This window comes from Dendronephthya gigantea, unplaced genomic scaffold, assembly GCF_004324835.1.
Source record: "Dendronephthya gigantea isolate DGI-Jeju-01 unplaced genomic scaffold, DenGig_1.0 000072F, whole genome shotgun sequence".
NCBI classification, from domain to species: Eukaryota; Metazoa; Cnidaria; class Anthozoa; order Malacalcyonacea; family Nephtheidae; genus Dendronephthya; species Dendronephthya gigantea.
In genome coordinates, this window is record NW_021163082.1 from 1,096,736 (window position 1) to 1,118,041 (window position 21,306).

General features: G+C 37.0%; 1 protein-coding gene across 4 annotated transcripts; it reads right to left on the reverse strand.

Annotated features, from left to right (window-relative positions):
* Positions 1-77: 77 nt before the first annotated feature.
* Positions 78-14,087, reverse strand: LOC114531436 (TNF receptor-associated factor 3-like). 4 transcript variants are annotated; one of them, XM_028553040.1, is made up of 9 exons: positions 13,861-14,084; positions 11,359-12,460; positions 9,766-9,929; positions 7,071-7,122; positions 6,289-6,387; positions 5,603-5,767; positions 5,030-5,185; positions 3,822-4,524; positions 78-862 (listed from the first exon to the last, which is right to left on the reverse strand). In XM_028553040.1, the coding sequence occupies exons 2-9, from the start codon at positions 11,386-11,388 to the stop codon at positions 618-620; spliced, it is 1,614 nt and encodes a 537-aa protein (XP_028408841.1). In that variant the 5' UTR covers positions 11,389-12,460; positions 13,861-14,084; the 3' UTR covers positions 78-617. The 4 variants fall into 4 exon arrangements, with proteins under 4 accessions (XP_028408841.1, XP_028408844.1, XP_028408843.1 ...); XM_028553043.1 differs by lacking the exon at positions 78-862 and adding an exon at positions 1,493-1,536 and having other exon boundaries at positions 13,861-14,086; XM_028553042.1 differs by lacking the exon at positions 78-862 and adding an exon at positions 2,978-3,221 and having other exon boundaries at positions 13,861-14,087.
* Positions 14,088-21,306: the final 7,219 nt, after the last annotated feature.

Below are 21,306 nucleotides of genomic sequence, written 5' to 3' on the forward strand. Positions count from 1 at the left end.
ATACGTTATTTTTACAAGGTTTACATTCATTATATCCTCTTATATACGATACCTCTCTAGGCTATATTTTACAAATTTTTACAATTGTTTATTATATCCCTTATATGATCCGGCTGATTCGTTTCAATACTCTGTTAAAGTTTGTGCATTTTTGTAGAAAAAATTGCAACTGTTCTTCATTAAATTCAGTATTACTCGGTGGACCGGTGATAGTTCACTAATTTTTCTCAACTGTTCCTGGCTTGAATTTTTTTTTTAAATAATGACAAAGTATTTATTAAAAAGTATTTATTTCTGGCTTGAATTGATAAGTTGTGTATGATTACACTCGAAATTAAGACCCTTTAAAAACCTTCAGAATTTACCTACAACGAGTGAAGTGCCACAAAATCATAACTGATTTACCCTTTAGATATATCCACCACATCAAGAATATGTTAGGAATAATTGTCTTCGCCTGTTTAAGGAAAATAATTAAACTTTACTTCATCCGACGTGGTGTGGATATCCTAGGAAGTTAATGTAATAATTATTGTTGCTATAGCGAAACCAGTAATATTCTCTGAACATAAGTTGATTTTGATCGATAACTTTTGTGCCGTTCTAATTTCATTTAACTAATCAACGATGATCTTGATGAACAAAACGTTATCTTTGATGTATTGACGATTACTCAAACTGTCGATAGGCATGAACAAGGGAGATCCCGATGCGATGTTCATATCAGATTTCGGGCGTTGAAAAGACGAACTTTGAGGATCAGAGTGGAATGCATCAACCATGTGATCTCCATTACCTTGATCCAAGAGCATCATAGTAATTTTCTTTTGAAATGGCCAAGTTTGAAGAGCATCATAGTCACCTTTAAAAATAATTATTATTATTATTAGCCACTTACAATTAATCCCTGGTATTTGTAATCATGATGTGCAATTTAATATTCAGTATGGCCGTACTCTGTAATTGTGACGTCATATCAACAAATGAAAGTTTCTCTAATAGTTCACGACAGCAAGAGTCGGTTTTTTAAATATAAATGATAATAAAACAATTATTAACTAAATAAAATAAATATTACGATTATTTTATCTATATTTTAGTTGGGATGAATAATAAAATAATTATTAAATTCGGTTTTCGCGCGATTTTGAGAATTATCAAGACAGAGATTGTATATCACGCTCAACCTTATCCAATAATTTTTTATCAGTTCTCATATACACTGAGATAATAAAATTATGCAGATACTTATATAGTGTGATCTTTCTATACAACTTACGCGAAAAATTGAGATGTGAAATAAAGTGAATAAACTAAGTTTCGTAATTTTTTAAAATTATTTAAAACTCGAAAGAAATTGGTCTCGTACCCAAAGAAAAAAAATTTCATGTCGAAACGTCTGTAAACGCACGCTATTTAAAGGAGAAAATCTGAGATTATATTTGTGTCTTTCCTCGACCTTTTTAATCTTGCAAAATTCATGATTTTGAACAAGGTTCCCTGTTTGGTTTATCCAATCATCTGACTAGCTTTTGTCTAACGAGATAAAAGGGTGAATAATATTGGCCCTTATGGATTATTAAGGTGATTCTTGTTAATAAATTGAAAAGACATAAATAACATAGAAGGTGCATGAGGGCAGCAATTCCAAAGATTGGTTCAAACTAAAACAGCAAAAAAGTGCAGGTTTGGAAGATTGGGTGGGACTCCGTGTTCACTAAATTGCCTGGGACTTGCGTCTAGTGACTGTAAAGTGTGTAAACTCTTCATTTAAATGTTTTTGCTTTTTCGTCACTTCGGATATGTCTACGGTTTTCCTTTGAAGCATCGATCAGAATGAGTGCATTTACAATGTTAAGCTTCCCTTTGTAAAGATGTTTCGTTAAAATCTTGGTTTTCGTCATAACAACTCCCATGAACATAAGAGGAAAGAGAAACACAAAAGTAAAAATATTTTAAGAACTTCTTCGCCGTTTGTTTTCACTTTTGATTCAATATCGTAATGGGAAAAGACAAGTTTCACAATCGCATTTGTTATTACCTCCTAACTTCTCCAGACAACAACATCGATGGACTCTGAATTGTAAAGTTTCGAAACTTTAAATTATTTTCTAGATCTTTGCAACTTTCTTCAATAAGTTTGATTGAGCTCTGTTTGCATTTCTTCCAATATTCTTGCTGAGTTTGAAATGCGAGCATATCTGCGTCGATTTCGTTTTCATTTAAAGAGCTTATGATCCTTCGTTTCAACAACTCTCTCGCGAGAAATTCTGATGAGTTGAAGTATCTTGCAGCATCGGCAAGCTTGTCTAGGTTCGATGTATGCGGTGTCATGGAAGAAGCGACAGCTGAGGTACTTTCAGTAGGGAGAGAGGATTTTCAATCTGAGGCGGCCTTGCCAGAGTTCGCGCCACATCAAAGAAATAAGAATAATTTCTTTGTTTTTTTCTTCATCCGCTTTCTCTTGGATCAATTTTCCTACATTTTTGCATTCATCATAACATCAATATGACTGGACGTTTTTTAATCATCACAAGTCGGATGAGTCGTTGCTTCATATGAATTTATTATTACTTAAATGAAATGAACCAGGAATAGAAGAAATCTTCTTGCAATAGATCAATGAATAATAATTAAAAGATTAATAGAACATGGATAACATGTATTATTAGGTATAGCTAACTTTCTATCTGTGCATGTAAATTATCTTCACTCAGCAAACAATTATTTTCCATGCGCTTCAATCCCCGCAGTGTCACGAGTGATGGAAATTAATGACCTCGTGCACAATTAGTAGGCTCATCCAGAGCTACACACAGCCATAGTTCCACTTCTTCGTTGATTTCTTCATCCTTAAGCTCAGAGGCGTACGGGAGACGATAATGGGGGGGGGGGGGAGAACATATTCATATAATTAATGTTGTGCAAGATAGATTTCTTTTCAAATCCATTGTCTTTACAGGTCTGTTAACATGAATATAATTATGAATATGTGTCCCCCCCAATTATCGTCTCCATACGACAGTGCTTAAGCTTCAAATTCTGCCATGTCATTAGTACCGACATGTTCTCAGAAAACTGCTTTTTCGCAACTGCATACGAGTCCATCCCTTCATTGATTTTTGTCCATCCACAACGACAATTGGCTCACCTATCTCCTCACTCAGGGTGCTGCCACTCGAAGAGATATTTCCAACAATGAAGTTTTGTTGTACTTGTAACTACTGAAAGATCAACTTCTCCAGTCATATGATTCCAGTCATAAGCAAATTAAATTAAGTACAATTAATTCGAGCTGTGAAATTCAACTAATAAATTAAAATGCGCTACGAATAGCGAAATTTCAACTATTTTTTAAACCACTTTAAACCAGTCACTGCTTTTTTCCAATTCCAATTAATTTAAACGAAATTGATGAATAAATTCCAAAGGGTTTTCCGTATATTTTTTTGATATTATTAAATCGTACATTTTTTTACCATTCACATTTGAATAACAGTTTTCTGGTCTAAAGGCATGTTTTACATTTCCATTTAAACATTTTTTTGCGGGTCAATCTTTTGTATGTGGCCATACCGTGCGTGTATCAATAACTGAACAGACAACGGCTCAATGTTATCTATTTGTTAAATAGACGGCGGAAGATCGTTGATATTAGCCCACTTCCACTAAATAACGATTTTTTTTGGGTCGCCTCCCATACCCCCCGTAATTTTTGTCCTTGCATTCTTTGCTTTCAAACTGAACTTTGAAAACACTTTTACGACACTATACGCATCAGTTAGAAGTTAGAACAACTATTATAATACAAGTCAACTTACCTTTCATGACAACAAAGAAAAGTGATAAATGAGATCCTTTTCCAAATCCATCGCCATTCATGTAGATTTTAGCGCACATCTTATAACCATACTGAGCGCTGTAGAAGGGTTGACTATACAAGGATGTTTTTACCCCATTTATGGCATCTTGTCGTTTCTTCTGGTAATCCTCAATCTTCCACAGCAAGGTTCCGTTGTAACTGTGAATAGACTGTTGTGCACGTGGACCTTTTTGGGTCTCCAAATCGGCAATCTTCACCGTATTCAGAGCAAGAGACTCGTCAATTTGATCCATCCTGCTTCGCATCCGTTCCAGTTGCAATTCCCTCTCTCGCAATTGTCTCTCGGAGGTCCTATTCTGTTCACGTAAAACGTTGATTTCTGTTTTAAGTTGCTCTATTTTACTTCGAAACTCAACAAGCTCATCTCTCATCCGGGTATTACCACCACGATTGGACTCCAAATCTTCGATTCTTCGCTCCAATCCAGTCAATTTTCCGACAACGGTGACAAAGTTTTCAGCCAGGCCTGAACGAACTTCGGAGATATCATTGCGAACTTTCTGAATTATTCCAGTAAATTCAGGTCGTGGAATGTAGCTGCTTAGTTGGCTGACGAAATTAAGGACAAAATGCAGAAGTAATCGGACATGGTCGATCACAGAATCATGCATGTGCCGACGCATCTCTCTTCGCTTCACAGTCTGCAAATCACAAAATTAGAGACATTCCTGAATATAAAAGATCAGTAATATTACTCAAACACTAGTCCAGTAAATCTTTAGGTCCCTCACTTAAAATGCTCTTCAGACTAAGCCCTAAACTGGTCTTTGAGTTTACTTTAGAAAGTACAGTGCTTTTGAGGGGTGTGTATATTTATATATTCGTCTTAGGTGTGGCTGACTGGTTCCTTTTGTATACGCTATTGTTCATACGGTATATAAACATAAATATATGAATATGCACCCCCCAATTAAGCGGTCTAGCTATAACCCAGTTTAGAATCAGTTTTTTTATACCCACAGAATGGGGTTCGTTTCTTCATACTTAGTATTACTATAAGCTAGGGTGTCAAATATCAATAGATAATCTGACAGCATTGGAAGGCATAAAACGTAAGGCAGCTTTCTTATTTTACGAAATGAAAACAAGAATATTATTTAATTCATTAATTGCTAGTTACTACCGAAACAAACAACAAACTATTACCTTGTCATGATTGCAACCCACATGGTGGAATTCGCATTCCCCAGGAACCTCTTCACACACAACTTGTTCATGTCTCTCAATATCCCTTCTCACAACCTCTGTTTTGCAGAATTTACATGTTACTGGTGCACCATCACAGCTTGTACTAATATGGTCCTACACAAATGACAAATAAGTGCAGATATGAAGTACTATATTCTCAGGCAAACTCACGTGAGACAACGTATACGGACTGCAGACTAGACAGAATTTAAGCCTGATTGTCTTTAATCACTGACAGACCGTGATTGCCATTCCAATTATCAATGGAGAAGAGTCTTTTGTTATTTTGAATAAATTTTCTTCGTCATCGGCGATCGGCCTCCAACAATATAGGCTGTGTAAGAAAAACGCAACCACTCCCTTTCCATTCCATCAAAAAACATTGCTAAATATTTTTGTATATTTATTTTAAAACTATTTGAGAACATGGAAACATTCTCAGTTACATTTCTGATTATAAGCCTACGTATTCTGTGGTGTGACGTCGGTGTTGCTAAAAACATTCCATGCTTAAATCTCATATTGTATTACCTGAAGTGAAGCAAGAGAGACATTCTGTGGGCAATAATTGCAAATAACTTTACGATATTCACATTCATTTTTCAAATGTTCATCTAGTTGCAGCCGCTGGAACTCCATTTGACATTGAGAATTCACGCATTTTATCATAGCATACCCACAGACCTGGAAATGGTTCTGTATTAAAAAAGGATTACATGATATAACCAGTGGTAAAAACATACGCGAGATGTAACTTACTCGACAAACATCATCATGGGAAATTCGTCGGCATATTTCTGATTGGCTGTTAAATGTTCAAAAAATTACGACGAAATATCTTCTTTATTGAATAATCCTTCGTAATTTTCCGAACATCAGCCAAACTAGTCAACATCTGTCTATGCCGATGATTTTTACAATGACGGCCTTTATCGAGTAACTATAATTAACTTGCAGTGTTAGGATATAACCGTTTGCTCGACGAGAAACAAAAACTGAAAAAAGTTGAAGTAATGTTAAATACGTTAATTTGACAGTAATTTGTTTTACGCCTGTCCAACTGATCTATAGAAATGCTTTACGAAGCTTTCTACTATAATATTAATATTGTATCGCTCTTAATTTCCGGGTCATAATAAATCGAGATATAAAGGATAAATATATGTGCTACTATAATTATAATAATTCTCTATATCACCTATTAACCGAAATCTCACCTCAATCTCAATATAAACACCGCACCAACGACAGCCTGCATTAGGGCAGTGCAATTTCAAGGCTCCTAGCTCACGGCCAGTGAACTTGTCCTGGAATATCTAGAAAAATTCCAGCAAAAAATCGCAAAACCAATGTACGCGAGTTTTCTGTGATTGTTTTTTACGTAAGTTTCCTTCACTTTTTCGTTTTTTATCATTTTTTAAATTCCTAGCCACTTCTTAGGTTAACTACAGAATTTAAATTCAGAGTCAACTTATGCAAAAACAGTCTCTTTTCTAAAGTCGATACTGAAATTGCACTGAGGAAGTAAAAAACCAGTCTGACTTATTTTCAGTTAGGTATATAGGAATCCGTAATATCCTTTTGTTTATTCCTTAGTCTGTGTCTTTGAAATCAGTAACCATCTAAAGTGTCAACCACCTTTTGACTTGTTCTTTTGATCTCAATATTCTTCAAAAAAAATATGCTATGTAAGACAGCTAAATTTATTCAGTCACTGTTTCAGGTATGTAGTTGAAATCTATACAGTCTCCATTGCATGCCTTTTCCACAGAGGCTTGTTAGCTCCATTCCAGTTTGAAAATTGGTCACTGGACTATACACTCTGATTGGAATGTTTGTTAAGAAAACACAATAATGACACAATGAGTTAATGTTGGACTGGATGGACGTGTATAATGGTTATTCAGCCTTTTCTTAAATCTAAAATTAATTTTATCAACGTGAATAGCTCAAATTTGCGTTGTATGAGTACACATATGCACAAGGCGTTTAAACTCACATCTTCCTTCCTTAGTACTGTGCCATCTTTAGGACAACGAGGGTCTGGGCTCCTGAAATTAATATAGCAGTTAGACCAGATAGGGTTATCAAGAAAAAGCATACATTTGCAGTTTGCAGTTAAACTTTACACGAACTGAATTGCGAGTGTTATATTGCAGATTAACTGGCTAGGATCCATAATGAATGAATATTGATATAAAATGAATACATATAGTAGCTACTTAATTTCCTTTTTTAACTCTTTCTTCTTCTTTATTAATACAACTGACGATACGTCAACAACCGATAAGGCTGCTCCAGATGTGGTATAGCTGGGGGCATGAAAATCTTGCATAAACTCCAGTAAAGAGTTGTTGATTACAGTTGTGGCAAAATAATTATCTTTGGTTGGAGCTGAGAGACCAAATATGTAAGCTTAGAGACAACTCCCTACACCACTAATTAGGATTCACCTTCCCTGAATGCCCAATTTGTCTTCAGCCGGTCAATTTGGCTTAGGTAGTTGCCAAGCATTTGTGTCCGCAGTATCTCTTTTATTAATTCGATTAATCGATCATTTACGGTATTTGGGTTGTGTTTTCTTTGCTTCAGATATAATGCGGTGAAACAGTTGCCAGAAAGACCAAGAGATGGGCGCATTATGACGGAGTTTGGTTCATAATAGACAAACTGATTTGTTAAAATGAGATCCAATGTATTCACGCAAGGAGAAGATTTGGTGCGCTAACTGCTTTAGCTAAAACTGGTGGGGCAAATTGTCGACTTCTGGTTGGTTTAAATATCCTGTCAGTGATAGTTTTGCAACATCCCGTGATAAAATGTTAAGCATTTTCCCGTCATTTGCGTTCGGAGGGCGGTAAACAGTTGCAGAAACCTCGTGGAAGTCTTACTTGTATCCAAAGAGTTTGAAAGTCAGGAGTGTCAGAATGTTGAAGTTGTTTTACCTTAAAACGCTTCTCATTAATTTTGTTCTCCGCGCACCGCAGCCAACTCGCTACTATTAGTACTGTATCATTGTCGATAGAATCGGTTTTAGGATCGTTACAAGTTCAGTTGACATGAAATCCAGAAACTCGAAGGCCGTCCTAACTATCTTCTGAATTTGAGCGTTGATGAGCAAATTTAGAGTTCAAATAACAATAACGACACAGGTTATTTCGCTTTGCGGTACAACAACGCTCGATATTCGTTTTCAGTCCTTAGAAACACGCTGTTTAAACGGATGTGATTTATACGCGCTACTTGTGTCCCACCCATCCCCACACGGGAGAAGCGTAACAAAAGAATCACGTGACCAGCCTTAACCAGGGTCTTTGCCGCAGGGAGGGCCGTGAAGCGTAGGAAGAACAGCCTGGCCTGCGAGGTTGCACCGCAGCCTTTCATCAAGGTCGTGCATTGTTTGTAATGAAATCTTTATTTATTAAAATTATCATCTCCCACCAGCAACAATGGCTGTATGGTCACTGGATTTTTACGATGCCCAATGCTCCCACATTGGCTTTTATCCGCCCCTTACAACCTCTACTGCATGTGTAGAGACACGTATATTTCGTCGTCGTTGCTTAAAACACTTGACCCTAGCTAGTTTCCAGAAAGCTCGCTTTGTAAAATCTGATTTCAACATGACTATATTGCCTGTATTCAAAAACCTCACTCTCTCATAATCATATAATTTCAGAGACAAAAAGGTGAACACCGAAAACGAAGCTCTTATTCGTGTAGAAACACTGTAGAGCAATCGTTACGACGACGACGTGATTTAAGGTCTCTCATTTAATAGGTAATTTGACTGTGAGTCAGCCATTTGTCAGCCTTGTAGTTTTGAATAACGATCAATATTAAATGATGCAATATTTCTCGAAGTAAAGTTCCAGTTTAGATCGAAAAAAATTATATAAATTTCACAATTCCTTTCAATGCGTCTTGAGAGAGTCAGTACTAAATTTCATCGGTTTTGTCATACAACTCAGGAAAACTATAATATAAAAACAGTTCCTTTTTTTTTGCATATACGGAAATGGCGTGATTTTTTACCCACGGTCTCTATTTAATTACGATTTTGTTGCAACGTCTATCCCGATTAAACATGCCCCAAACCATTAATATTTTGTCCTAAGTGCTCAAAGTGAAAGTCTAATCTGTATGTAAACAAATGGCTTGCATGCATTTTTACTGTAACTTACAACTATGTGCTGTCTAAATATCCGGCGCTAATCGACGAAAACTTTATTTCCGTGTGTATATATATGACCACTTCAATAATTACTCTGAGACGATACTGCCTGAATCTTCGCATACTGCCTCGACATGAGCAAAGAAATTTATAATTAGATACATCTAGAAATAATTTATTTTTGTGGAAGTGAATGTATTTGTTGTACATGCAGGAAGAATATGGACGCTCCTTATTCTTAATACAGGAAGTACAGGAAGGAATGTATAAGAGCCGTTTAGCCATAACAAGGAAGTGAGGATAGACGATGTTTTAATGCTTTCTCGCGTGTTCGAACTCACAATTAAAGCACAAAACGATGTCTCCCTGTTTATTTTGTTATTACGTTTAGCCCAAGGGAAACACAGCTGATAATGAACTGAAAATCAAACTATGGACATAATCTGCATGCGAGCACAGCGATGTAAGCACCGGCAGAATTTAGGATTTATATAGGATTGAAATTGATTTAGGTACATACGTTAGCAGTGTGTTGATGCAAGAAGAACACATCAGGTGACCACAAATAGTCTGCGTTGGAATTGACAGCAGCAGGTTACAAGACGTGCAGAAGAATTTAGGATTAATTTTATTACGATCTTCATTCGTAATCTTTATTCCAGGCATGATCGCAAAGATATTGCCCTAGAAAGGAGAAATTAATAAACAACTAATAGTAACCTTCAATGCTGCAACTGGATTAGAATCAGTAAAGCAAACAAACTATAAATATACTGGGTTATAAAGGAGAGAAAACCGATTAAAATATTTATTTCTCATTGGAATTCTGTAATTCAATACTGATGTAGTATATACCTGACCAGATGCACAATTAACATGTAAAATGTTATACTAATGCATGTTGGTGCCTGGTGGTGAACTCTTCACAACATAACCAAAGCATAGAAAGATCGTATGGTGATTCTTTAGAGGTTAAGCTTGGTTTCTTTACATCCAGTTATGAACAAGTCAGTTCACGTCAGTCAAATGTAAATTTATGTTTAATTCTGTATTTTCAAATTGGTCAATGTTGATTGCACACACCTAATTTCATCATATCAGCCCTAGACATGCTCACGACACACGCAACTAAACAGAAACTATAGCATTACCCAAATTAGGGTGATCGTACAAAACAAGTTAAAGCTGGTGAGATCCTAGTTTTCAAGTTCACCCTTACAATAATAAATTAATAGAGTTTTAAAAACCAAAAGCAGGTTGAAACAAAACAAGACAAGAAAGTTAATAGCGGAATACATGACTTGCAGGCTAGACTAGCTGAGACAATGCAACTCATGGACATTAACATGTTGTGGCACGTTTATGCAGAAAATTTCAGAAAGCATGACACATTTTTCTGAATGCATCTGCGGTTTCCTCTATAGCGCCGTACAGCCATCAACATGCATACAATTTCTTTTAGATCGCTTCAAGCACAATATTGTTGATTGGCAAATATATCCGCATATTTTAAATCTATAATAAGCTCACAAACAATTTTTATACAGAGCCAGAGGGGATTTCCCTATCTCCATTAAAATTTATCCAATGAAAATGCCCTATAAAGACATTCATCATCATTATTATTATGAAGCTTTTGTCTGTCATTGCAGCACTTGGTGACGAGATCGAAATTGGCAAAGTCTAGGCGAAGAATAAAGCTATACAGTAAAACAACTTAAACTGATGTCTTTGGCACGTGAATCCGAAACGGTGTAGGCAGAGTCTTAGTCCTGAACAACTGTGAACAGAAATTGTTTGCTTCCGTCCGTCATTCGTCACATACTGAGACGTATCTATTTTAAACCAATTTCAAACACGTTTAAACCAATATTATTCGACCTAAATGATGAATTCGATTGTTCTGGTGATTTCGAAATGTTTTATACATATATACCTTCTAGTATTGCTAATGTAAATTGGAATCATCCCCATAGTAAGTGGGAATATGTTTATATTAATATTCGGTCGCGCTCGTGTAAGAATTTTTACGTACAGCTATGTTTGGCCTTTGCTGTAAAACTAAATTTGCCTTAGTGACTCCTAATAGTGACTCCTTGCAATCTCTTTATACCTTATCACTGAAAGAATGTCCCTCAATCATCTCCAGTTCTGTTCACAAGCAAACGGGATTTTCCAATCGATACACTGTCACTGACCTTCATTGCTGCGAAGCGACATCATCATGCAGTCATACGACTGTTCTTTTTAATTTCAACTGTTTGTTAAACGTAACAAGAGCTGCTAAATGCAATTTTATCAGTCGGGCCTGCAAATATCCAGAGATTTCCTAAAGAATCCTGATATCCAGTATATTCCTGTCAGTAGTTACCAGTTCCCTTGCAATAGAATAATGTTTCCTATGGCTCTGCCATATATATAGGACCCAAATTTGCTACGTCGACGTGATATATGCGTCATACGTCAACGTGAGAAATGCTCTTGCCTCAGAAGAAATGATTTGTTCAAAACGAAATTCCTCCTTGTTTTGCAGGTGACATTATTATTGAAATACAAATTTCAGCCAAATGAGAAAGTTGCTGATTAACGGTTTCAACTCATTTAAATTTCGCGCATGCGCATAACTAACAAAACCACCAAATGTTCTTGACATAGTATTTTGACAACTTTGGATTCCGCTATGTTCTGTCACAATACCCAGGTGTAATTCTTAATCTCCGGGCTTAGTACCCTCGCACGGTGCTCTGCACTGGCTCGGGGATTAAGATCCAACGCTTCCCTACAGCCCGGTGCACAGTGGAGGAAACAGCTGAGCTGAGCGTACAATACATGCAATACAACAAGTCACTCTTGACTGTTAGCTGAGCTGTTTCCTCAAGTGTGCGCGGTGTTGTATTCTGCTTCTATTTTGTGCACGAGTGAACATTTCCTCACAGTGTGCAAGCTTCCTGAGCTATAAAAATGTTAAAAATTTACCCCAATTCTCAATAGTACATCGACGTGAAAATTTTTACTACAAAATATTTTAAAATGTCAGTGCAGGTATTCGGCACATTGTGGAGATCAGTTGCTCAACACTTGGAAGACAATAATTTTAGTGATGAAAGATTGCAAAAACTGTCGCGTACATGCATTAGTAAAGTTAATTTTACGACCTTTACCTCTTCACTAACCGAAGGAGCAACTAATTTTCTGTATTTTATTCGACTTCAAAACTATAAAATGAAAAAGTGTATTGTTTTACTATTCACTTAATTATACTTTATTTAAACTGCATGCGTATCAACCAATTCACGATCTAATAACGTCATATTTAATTGGAAACCGTATAACAGCTTTCAGGCTGGGCACAGCGGGGCACATACTTTTTAGTTTACCATACCCCGGTAATTTTATTTAAATAGTATCTCTTAACAGATGTCCACCAAAAATAAAATCTTCTCATATGAGTATGTATAGATTAGCCTAATGCAGGCTATTCTCTTAAATCAACTTCTTAAAAAATTCAATAAAATTTTATATATTTTTATGGGGCCAATCTATATGCATAAGATCTTCGTCACATCTTCGTCATTTCCAGAATTTTTATGTGACGAAGGAGATAAAACTACTATAAGTGAAAGGCCAGCACAAGGATTATTCTCTTTAGGAGAAGTTCAGACCCGCAGAGGTCGCAGTGTTAGACTTCTTGCATACTTTAGCGATTTCGTTTGATGTTGCATAAAAACGTAGCTATTAAATTATATAAAAAGTGCACTAGTTCACATGTTTTCAACAGAAATATTAAGCTTTCTTTGTACACTGACGGTAGCGGGGCAGCAACGTTTTTAGTGGACTTCAGAGCGGGGCTTGAGATTTAAATACGACAACTCAAGCGGTTCTTGCATTTTTTTTAACATTTTGAATTGATTTGTTCCGGCCCCACATAAATTTTGCATGTTTCCTAACCAGAAGTCCACGTCGAAGAGTAAAATAAGTTATTAAATAATCTTTATGTGACTAAAAACTGATTTGCGATCATCAGCACTTTAAAGTAACATGTGCAGGAAACTGAAACAATACCCTTATAAGCAATACATGCATGCGTGGGATCATAAATATAATATCCACAAGCATCCATATTTATGTCGAGCGAATACCAAATCATGCTATATTATAGACTGACACTGACTCTTTGAGTTAAATTGAGCAAATCAAATAATCTGTTACAAATACTCGTTCTTATTCAGTGAAACCTTTATTTCTTCGAAAATATAACTCACAACACAATAACAACGTAACAGATTAACATCCATCCATTCCGTAAATAACAAAGCCAATATTATTGAAAGATCTAGACATGCATGCTTCCTGTATTATAGATCATGCCAATGAAAAGTCTAATCTGACTTTGAATGAATAAATTGTACAACATATATAATCAACGTACATGCTGAGGATGACGTAAATGTATGTGATAAGCGAGGGCCTTATAATACTCTTTCACAGCCGGTATATAGTAAATGAATTTCATAGTAATTTAAGAATATTATACTAAGCTTCCCGTTTATTTGACAACTAACAACTCGATTTAATAGTCTCATGCAAGCATATACGTATACATTGAATTACTTACAGATTCAAAATCCTGAACTTGAAAAGACATGAATCCAAAAATAAAAATGACAACGACAAAAGACGACTTTATCAGCTAAGAGTCGGGTAACTCGAGTTAAGCAACCGGTTAATAATCACCGCCTTCATAAATCGTAATTGACCTCTTTGACTTTTGTCTAGATTCTAGAACCTTTTTTGGTCCGGAGTTGTCCCTATTCTCAATAGCCTTGTAAGACATAAACTTGTAAAATATGCACTTGTGTGCACATGTGAACAGAATTACGAACATGCATTCATGGAGATGTAAAGTAATTGAGAAAACATCGCATAAATATTTTACGGTATAATATTTTTTAAACTTTTCAGTATAATTGAACAGAAACGCGTATTGAGAATATTATCGAAAACCGGTCAGACGCAGCTTGACCCTTTGATCCAAGCGTCATCGCTGCTGGACAGTTAAGGCTTACACAGACGGGACGCGATGCGGCAACGCGACGCGAATTCTCAGTTTTCACAAGCATATAAATTAATTTCCGGAAGCAAAACTTGGAATCTATGGACGCCGGAGTAGTCAAAATGTATTATCGTTAAGTAATCTACAAGAATATAACGTTTCAATTTTATCTGCTTTTGGAAAAAGAGAAACTTTTAAAAATCGTGCCGGGTTGGCAAATCGCGTTCGGTCTGTGTGGGCCTTAAAAGCGGATTTCCACTTACAGCGAAATCGTTCGCTAGCGAAATATTTGCATACTTTCTTTTGAATTTTAACAGCATAAATAAATTAGTTCGACTTGACTGTTTCGAATTCAAAAGAAAATATGCAAATATTTCGCTAGCGAACGATTTCGCTGTAAGTGGAAATCCGCCTTAAAAGGATGCAGCACGGCAACATGACGACGACGATGACGCGTCTGAAATACTGCTTTAAATAAATGCTATGGTGAAGAGTCGTACAAATTTAACGAGTCATGAGACGTTGTAAACTTTGAGTTTATATTCTAATTCTGTAGAGCCTAATTCATAAGTCCCATAATGCATGTAGACATTCAACAGGAAGTGAAATTTCAATGACAATGTAGCTCTGCGCTGCAGGTGGTGATCGAAGTAGTATGTTTACTAACGATTAGAACTATAATCTATATACTTTCATTTTCGAAAAACACTTCTTAAAAAGTTCAATGTTAAACTTACGCGAATCTTTTTCGAGTGTTGATGTATCGCAACATTAGTTGAAACTTGAAAACATCAGGAATACGAACATATTCTGAACTCGAGTTGTTTTTTTCGAATGCTATTATTGTGTGGGGTGTAAATGCTGTAATTGTAAGCAAACCTAAAATTTAGGAGCACATAAATTAGCCATGGTTTTTCAGGCGCAAGGCAGTTTTGGAACAGATTTTGGGTTAGATCAAGTCCAAAGTACTAGATTTTGTTCCATCAAAAGAGCTATAATTGAAAATATTTTGCGCAGCTCAGCAGAAATGATCGTTTCTTCAAGACCTTTAACTTCAATTCCATAAAGAAAGACATAAATTCCAAATTATGCTTCGTTTAGCTCCGCGTTCAGTTTATTAGTTTATTTTTAAATTGATTGCTTTTACGGTCTGCTAACATGACAATATGAGTATCCCCCTCCGCCTCCCTAACCCTACGATCTTCCGCGGCCTCTGGCAATATGTCACTCTCAACGTGCTTGCCGGTTTGCTTCATATCTGTAAACCGCGAGCAGCAGTATTGTGGCCAAAAGAAATATTAAGCATAGTTCCCCAGGATTCTATTCTAGGTCCCTTGCTGTTTCTGCCATAATGTTGAATGATCATGATTTGCCAGAGAGTTTAAAGCTGCTTCTCCCATGACAACCAAATTCTGATTTTGAAAATATCAGTAAATGGACTTTATAAGATTTTTTTGCGATATTTGTTTATTTCAATCGCTCAATTGTCCATTGTAGTCGAACGAACGGCGATTGTAAAGACGATTTGATAAACAAATATGGGCGACTGCATGGCCGTTACTATTCAAGTTTATCGCTCCAGGACTGCCGAAACAAGCTGTGCCATATTAATGGCTTTGGAATCAAATACTATTGTTCTACTATTGTTCTATGTATTCTATTTGCATCAATTAATAAACAGTGAATTGTACTTGTGGTATGTTCAAATCACTATCATCCCCGAGCCGGTGCGGAGCACCGTGCGAGGGTACTAATTCCGCCCGGAGATTAGGAATTATACCCGGGACCCGGGAGAACATAGCGGAATCCAAAGTTGCTCAAATGTCATCGACGTTCAATGATCATGGTACTTGTACGCATGCGCGAAATGTGAACGAGTGTAGACTGGTAATCAGCAACTTCTTAATTGGCTAAGACGAAACGTTTGTGTTTCAGTGAAAAACGTCAGCAATTTAAGTATTTAACTGTCATTTTGCTAACTATTTTTTTAAAAAATGTTTCGAAAACAAAATATGAAATGTGGAATCAAATAAAAGATATAGAACACTGGGAAGAGTTTAAAATATTATCAGAACTGGAGGAATTAGCGGTGAAAAGGAACAACTCGATTATAATCCTTGAAATGGTTGGAGTCTATTTTGTTTGAGGTTTATTTCGTGTTTGCTGTACGAATACATTTTATGACCTTGGTACAGAATGTCGTTTTGCTCGGTTTTGCAAAGACGTGACCGACTATTTAAGGCTTTACATCATCGTTTTAACTCCCAAAGGGTCCTTAAAAGTGTAATTCGGAGTTTTAATATAACAAATATCACTTAAAAGGTTTGTATATAGTCGACTGCAATCACTGCATGAATCTAATGATCGAAAAACAACATTCGACGTTCACTGGTTGGTTATTTATATTATTTGGGCTGTTTTGATGTTTTGAAGGTTTAGCTATAATGAAGTATTAACTCTCACTTAAACTGTGAAAGTCTATAACTTAATTCAACGGAAAGCAGCAGGAAAACGGGTGATTTCACTTCACCTTTACGACTGTGTTTGTTTCCAAAATATTTGAAACATCAGCTATTGGCTTTACATTTAGGAATTTACATTTCATAATATTGAAGGTTAGGCCTGGCTAGCTCAGGAAATATTTTGCTTCGTTTGAAATGGCAAGGGGTTTGCTGCATGCATGTATTTTTAGTAACTTACTAAGATTGTTAAATGACGTGGAGGAAAATCTAGGCTCCAGGACAGGACTATAAGATTTTAATCAGGGTGATTATTTGGTATAAGTACTGGTAAACAGGGTGTAACAATGTCATTGTATGCGATTGTTTACAAAGAAATTAAATATTGAATATTAATTTTGAGGTCAGTCAATTCTAAACAGTAAAGTCAGTACTAGTGTAAGCAGTTTGTATGGTATTATCAGCCAGTAAATCAAAGTTATTTATTGTTAACTGATATCCCTGAGATTGAAACATAAATAATTACACCTTTAAGTCGCAATACAGCGATTCAAAGGCTGTTTGCTTACAATTGGTATGAGAACTGTTGCAATTGTAATGCCCTTTCCTCTGGCCGGTTGGTTGTTCAAAAGCCGGTTAACGCAAACCCAGGGTTAAAAATGCTTAACCCAGGGTTAAATTTTAAACCTCAGTTTTGATTTGCGTTGCAGAAAGCCCAGTTAGCGGTAGGGTTATTTAACCCAGGATTAAACCTAGGATTACATGTATTTCGACGACTAAATTGAATATACGAACGCTTTCGTTTGGTCAATAAACGAGCGTCAAAACTTTAACCGAGGAGGGAATATTGTCAATCGAAAAATTATATGTCGTGAGGTCAGTAACGTTGTATTGAACTGGAATTGAAATGCAATTTCCGTGCGTGGAATTTTGGCAAGTTTCAAAACGAAAGACACTAGCTTTTGTATGTTAAACGATATGAAATAAAATTAAGCAAATTATAAACCATCGATTTAAGAATTTCAGGCAATGTTTGAATAATAAATTCAAAAAACGTATTCTTACCACTGCCAATCAATCACACTGAGAATCGAGATTTTGAAGTTTGAAATACAATGATCAGCTAAGATACTTGATCCAATGGCATCTGAAACAAATATTTTCATTACGATGTTTTACTTATTTGTACGGTTGTAAGTATTTATCTTGTATTGCATTGAATCGAAGATAAATAAATCAATACATTAGCTGAAACAGAACGAAGTCAAACTTAAATAATTTTTGCGCATCCTGTCCGAAACTTTTCCTAAAACTTTTTTAAAGTGTTTAATTCATAAAGAATTATACGTGTTCCCGTTCCTTATCATCCATTTGGAATCGAAGTTAACCCATGCAGGATTAAAAAGTTAAACCACCTATAGCTAGCAAGGTTAATTTTTTTATTAATTTTAACTCAGGGTTGAAAACGCTAACCCTACGTGCTTTGAACAACACAGTTTTAACCTACGTTTAACTATAACCTAGAGTTAAGGACCCTAAGCATTGGGTTACTCTGGTTTAATATCAGTGAAAGGAATACAGAAACTTACACATTATTTTGAATTAACTTCAAGATCAAGTGAAGCTGTATTGCCAAGAGGTGTGAAGTGCAATAATTGTCATAATAATTATAGTAAAGTTATATCACAATAAACACAAATTTTTTGCCAAGGCTTAGCTTTATTGCAGCCAGTGCTTTATATAAAATTAGAGGCTACCCACATGTAAGCGTTGCGTACCTACTGCTTAATCATACCATTGTCTGGGGCCTTCGTGGGTTGAGCAAGTCGCAGAAACATTAAAATTAGACAATTGTAATCTGAGATACTTGCACTCTGAGAGAGATTTAGTCTGAGATACTCATATGGGCTGTATTGCCAGACTGTAATCAGATACAGCTGTTGTTTTTGCCGATCTTAGAAATGCCTACCATATATAGTTACTACTTTAGCACAAAATATTCTAGCCAAACCAAAAATATAGTAGGGAAATTAGACATGGCGAAGTTTTTCTTATAGAAAAAGAAGAACGAAAAAAAAAATTTGTTATGTCCAGAATTTAAAATTTACTAATGCGCTAAAAATTACATATGCATGTTGACGCAGAGGTAAAGTACTAAATTTGCGGGACACCTTTCTCGCTAGACTGCATAAGGATACCAATATTGAAAGCAAATCCAAGATTTCGGTAACAGTTGTAGCTATAATAGTCCCCGAGCCGGGCGAGGGTACTAATTCCGCCCGAAGATTATAATTACGCCTGCGAAATAAAAGTTGTCCGCCATTATGTCATGGACGTTGGGCGTTTTTGTAGGTTATGCGCATGCACGAGTTTAAGATGAGTTAAAACTGGTAACTAGCAAACGTTGGATGATTGAATTATATGGGGGATTTTGATGAGCTGCTTCGGGAATGCAAGACCATCCAATCAACGCTGATTGCTTCTAGGAAGGTCTCCATTGAACAACTTTCCGTCTCCATTGAACAACTTTCCAAGACCTTCGCTAGTCTAATGCTCCGTGGTAAAGTGAATGCAGCCCTGTGTTTGTTGGATGAGTAATCTTCTGGTGGAGTTCTACCCCTAAATGACGTTGTGTATAAGGACCTTCAGCAAAAACATCCAGCTGCACAACCCGAGGACTCTTCCATCATGTTTGATGGTGAGATACCCTTTATTGATCCAGTATTGTTTGCCCACATTGATGAAGCAGCCATATCGAAGGCAGCATTGAGAACGCATGGTGCTGCTGGTCCTTCTGGTCTTGATGCACTTGGCTGGCGGCATATTTTAGTGTCTCGCAATTATGGGGACGCTGGAAGAGATCTTCGAAGATTGCGTTAATGGCGAGAACACTTGCAACACGAAATGTTGATATTGAACCAGATCAGACCACAAGTTTGGAGGCGTTTTTGGTGTGTCGCCTAATACCACTGGATAAGAACCCAGGTGTTCGTCCCATCGGAATTGGTGAAGTGCATCGTAGGATCATCAGAAAGTCAATTATCTTTGCAATCAAGCCTCAAATCATGGAAAGTGCAGGTGATGTTCAGCTTTGTGCTGGACAACCAGTTGGCTGTGAGGTGGCAGTTCATGCCATGTCAGAAATTATGCAGGAGATGCGACGGATGCTGTGTTATTGGTGGATGCTACAAACGCATTCAACTCAATTAGCCGGAGAATCATGTTGCACAACATTCAGTACATTTGTCCTGCCATGGCAATTTACACCTTTAACTGTTGTGTCACAGCATCAAGATTGTTTGTCCAAGGAGGGAAAGAAATTACTTCTGCAGAAGGTACCACACAGGGTGACCCATTAGCCATGCCGCTGTATGCTGTTGCCATTACACCCTTGCTGCAGTTGATTAAATCTGATGAAGCTAGTGATGTTCGACATGTTGCCTTTGCTAATGACCTTAGTGGTGCTGGTAGACTTGCTCATTTGCGTTCCTGGTGGAAGAACATTGCTATCTATGGTCCCCGTCTTGGTTACTATCCGCGTGCTGACAAATCCTGGTTGATTGTGAAGCTGGAGCAGACTGCCAAAGAGATGTTCGCTGGAACTGGTGCTCGTATAACAACTGAAGGACATAAGTACCTTGGAGGATATCTTGGCTTTGAAGATGGGAAAGATAAGTACATTTCGTCTTTAGTTAGTAAATGGTGTCAGCAACTCAACGTTTTAAGTAAAATTGCCAAATTTGAGCCCAAAGCTGCATATCTTGCATTTGTATCAGGGTTTCGGCACAGATTTACTTACCATATACGCACTGTTCCAGGTATCAAGACTGCGATGCGAGTGGTGGATGATTCCATCAGCCTGAAGCTCCTGCCAGCACTCCTAGACCACCGTAGTGTTTCCATCTATGAGAGGAAGTTACTGTCACTGCCGACGAGAATGGTGGGTTTTGGAATACCTATCTTCTCCGACCTGTGCGATGAAGAAAATGAGAACTCAAAGACCATCTGTCAAAATCTCTCAAGCAAGATCATCCATCAGAATGATGACGCTCCAGCAAATGAAAATGGAGCATCCATATACGATTTGCGCCGTGAGATAATTAATCATCGACATGCCCAAAACAAGCTAGTGTTGCAGAACTTGAGATCAAGTATGAGTGAAGAGCAAATTCGAGGAAATGATCTAGCCCAGTTGAAGGGATCCTCAGCTTGGCTGACAGCACTGCCACTTGCTAATGAAGGGTATGTTCTCACGAAACGAGAGTTCTTTGACGCAATCTATATGCGTTATCGGTGGCCATTGAAGCGCCTTCCATCCTTCTGCGCTTGTGGAAAATCTTTCACCGTGGACCATGCCTTGTCGTGCCTGAAAGGAGGTTTTATTCATCGACGATATGACGAAATCCGTGACCTTCTCGCTTCTGCCTTAGATGACGTGGCCTATGACGTTTCTACTGAACCTGCTCTTGCTTCTTTAACTGGCGAAGTACTTCCATCCAGTGCTAATTCCGCCGACGACGCCAGAGTGGATATAGCTGCGAGAGGTTTC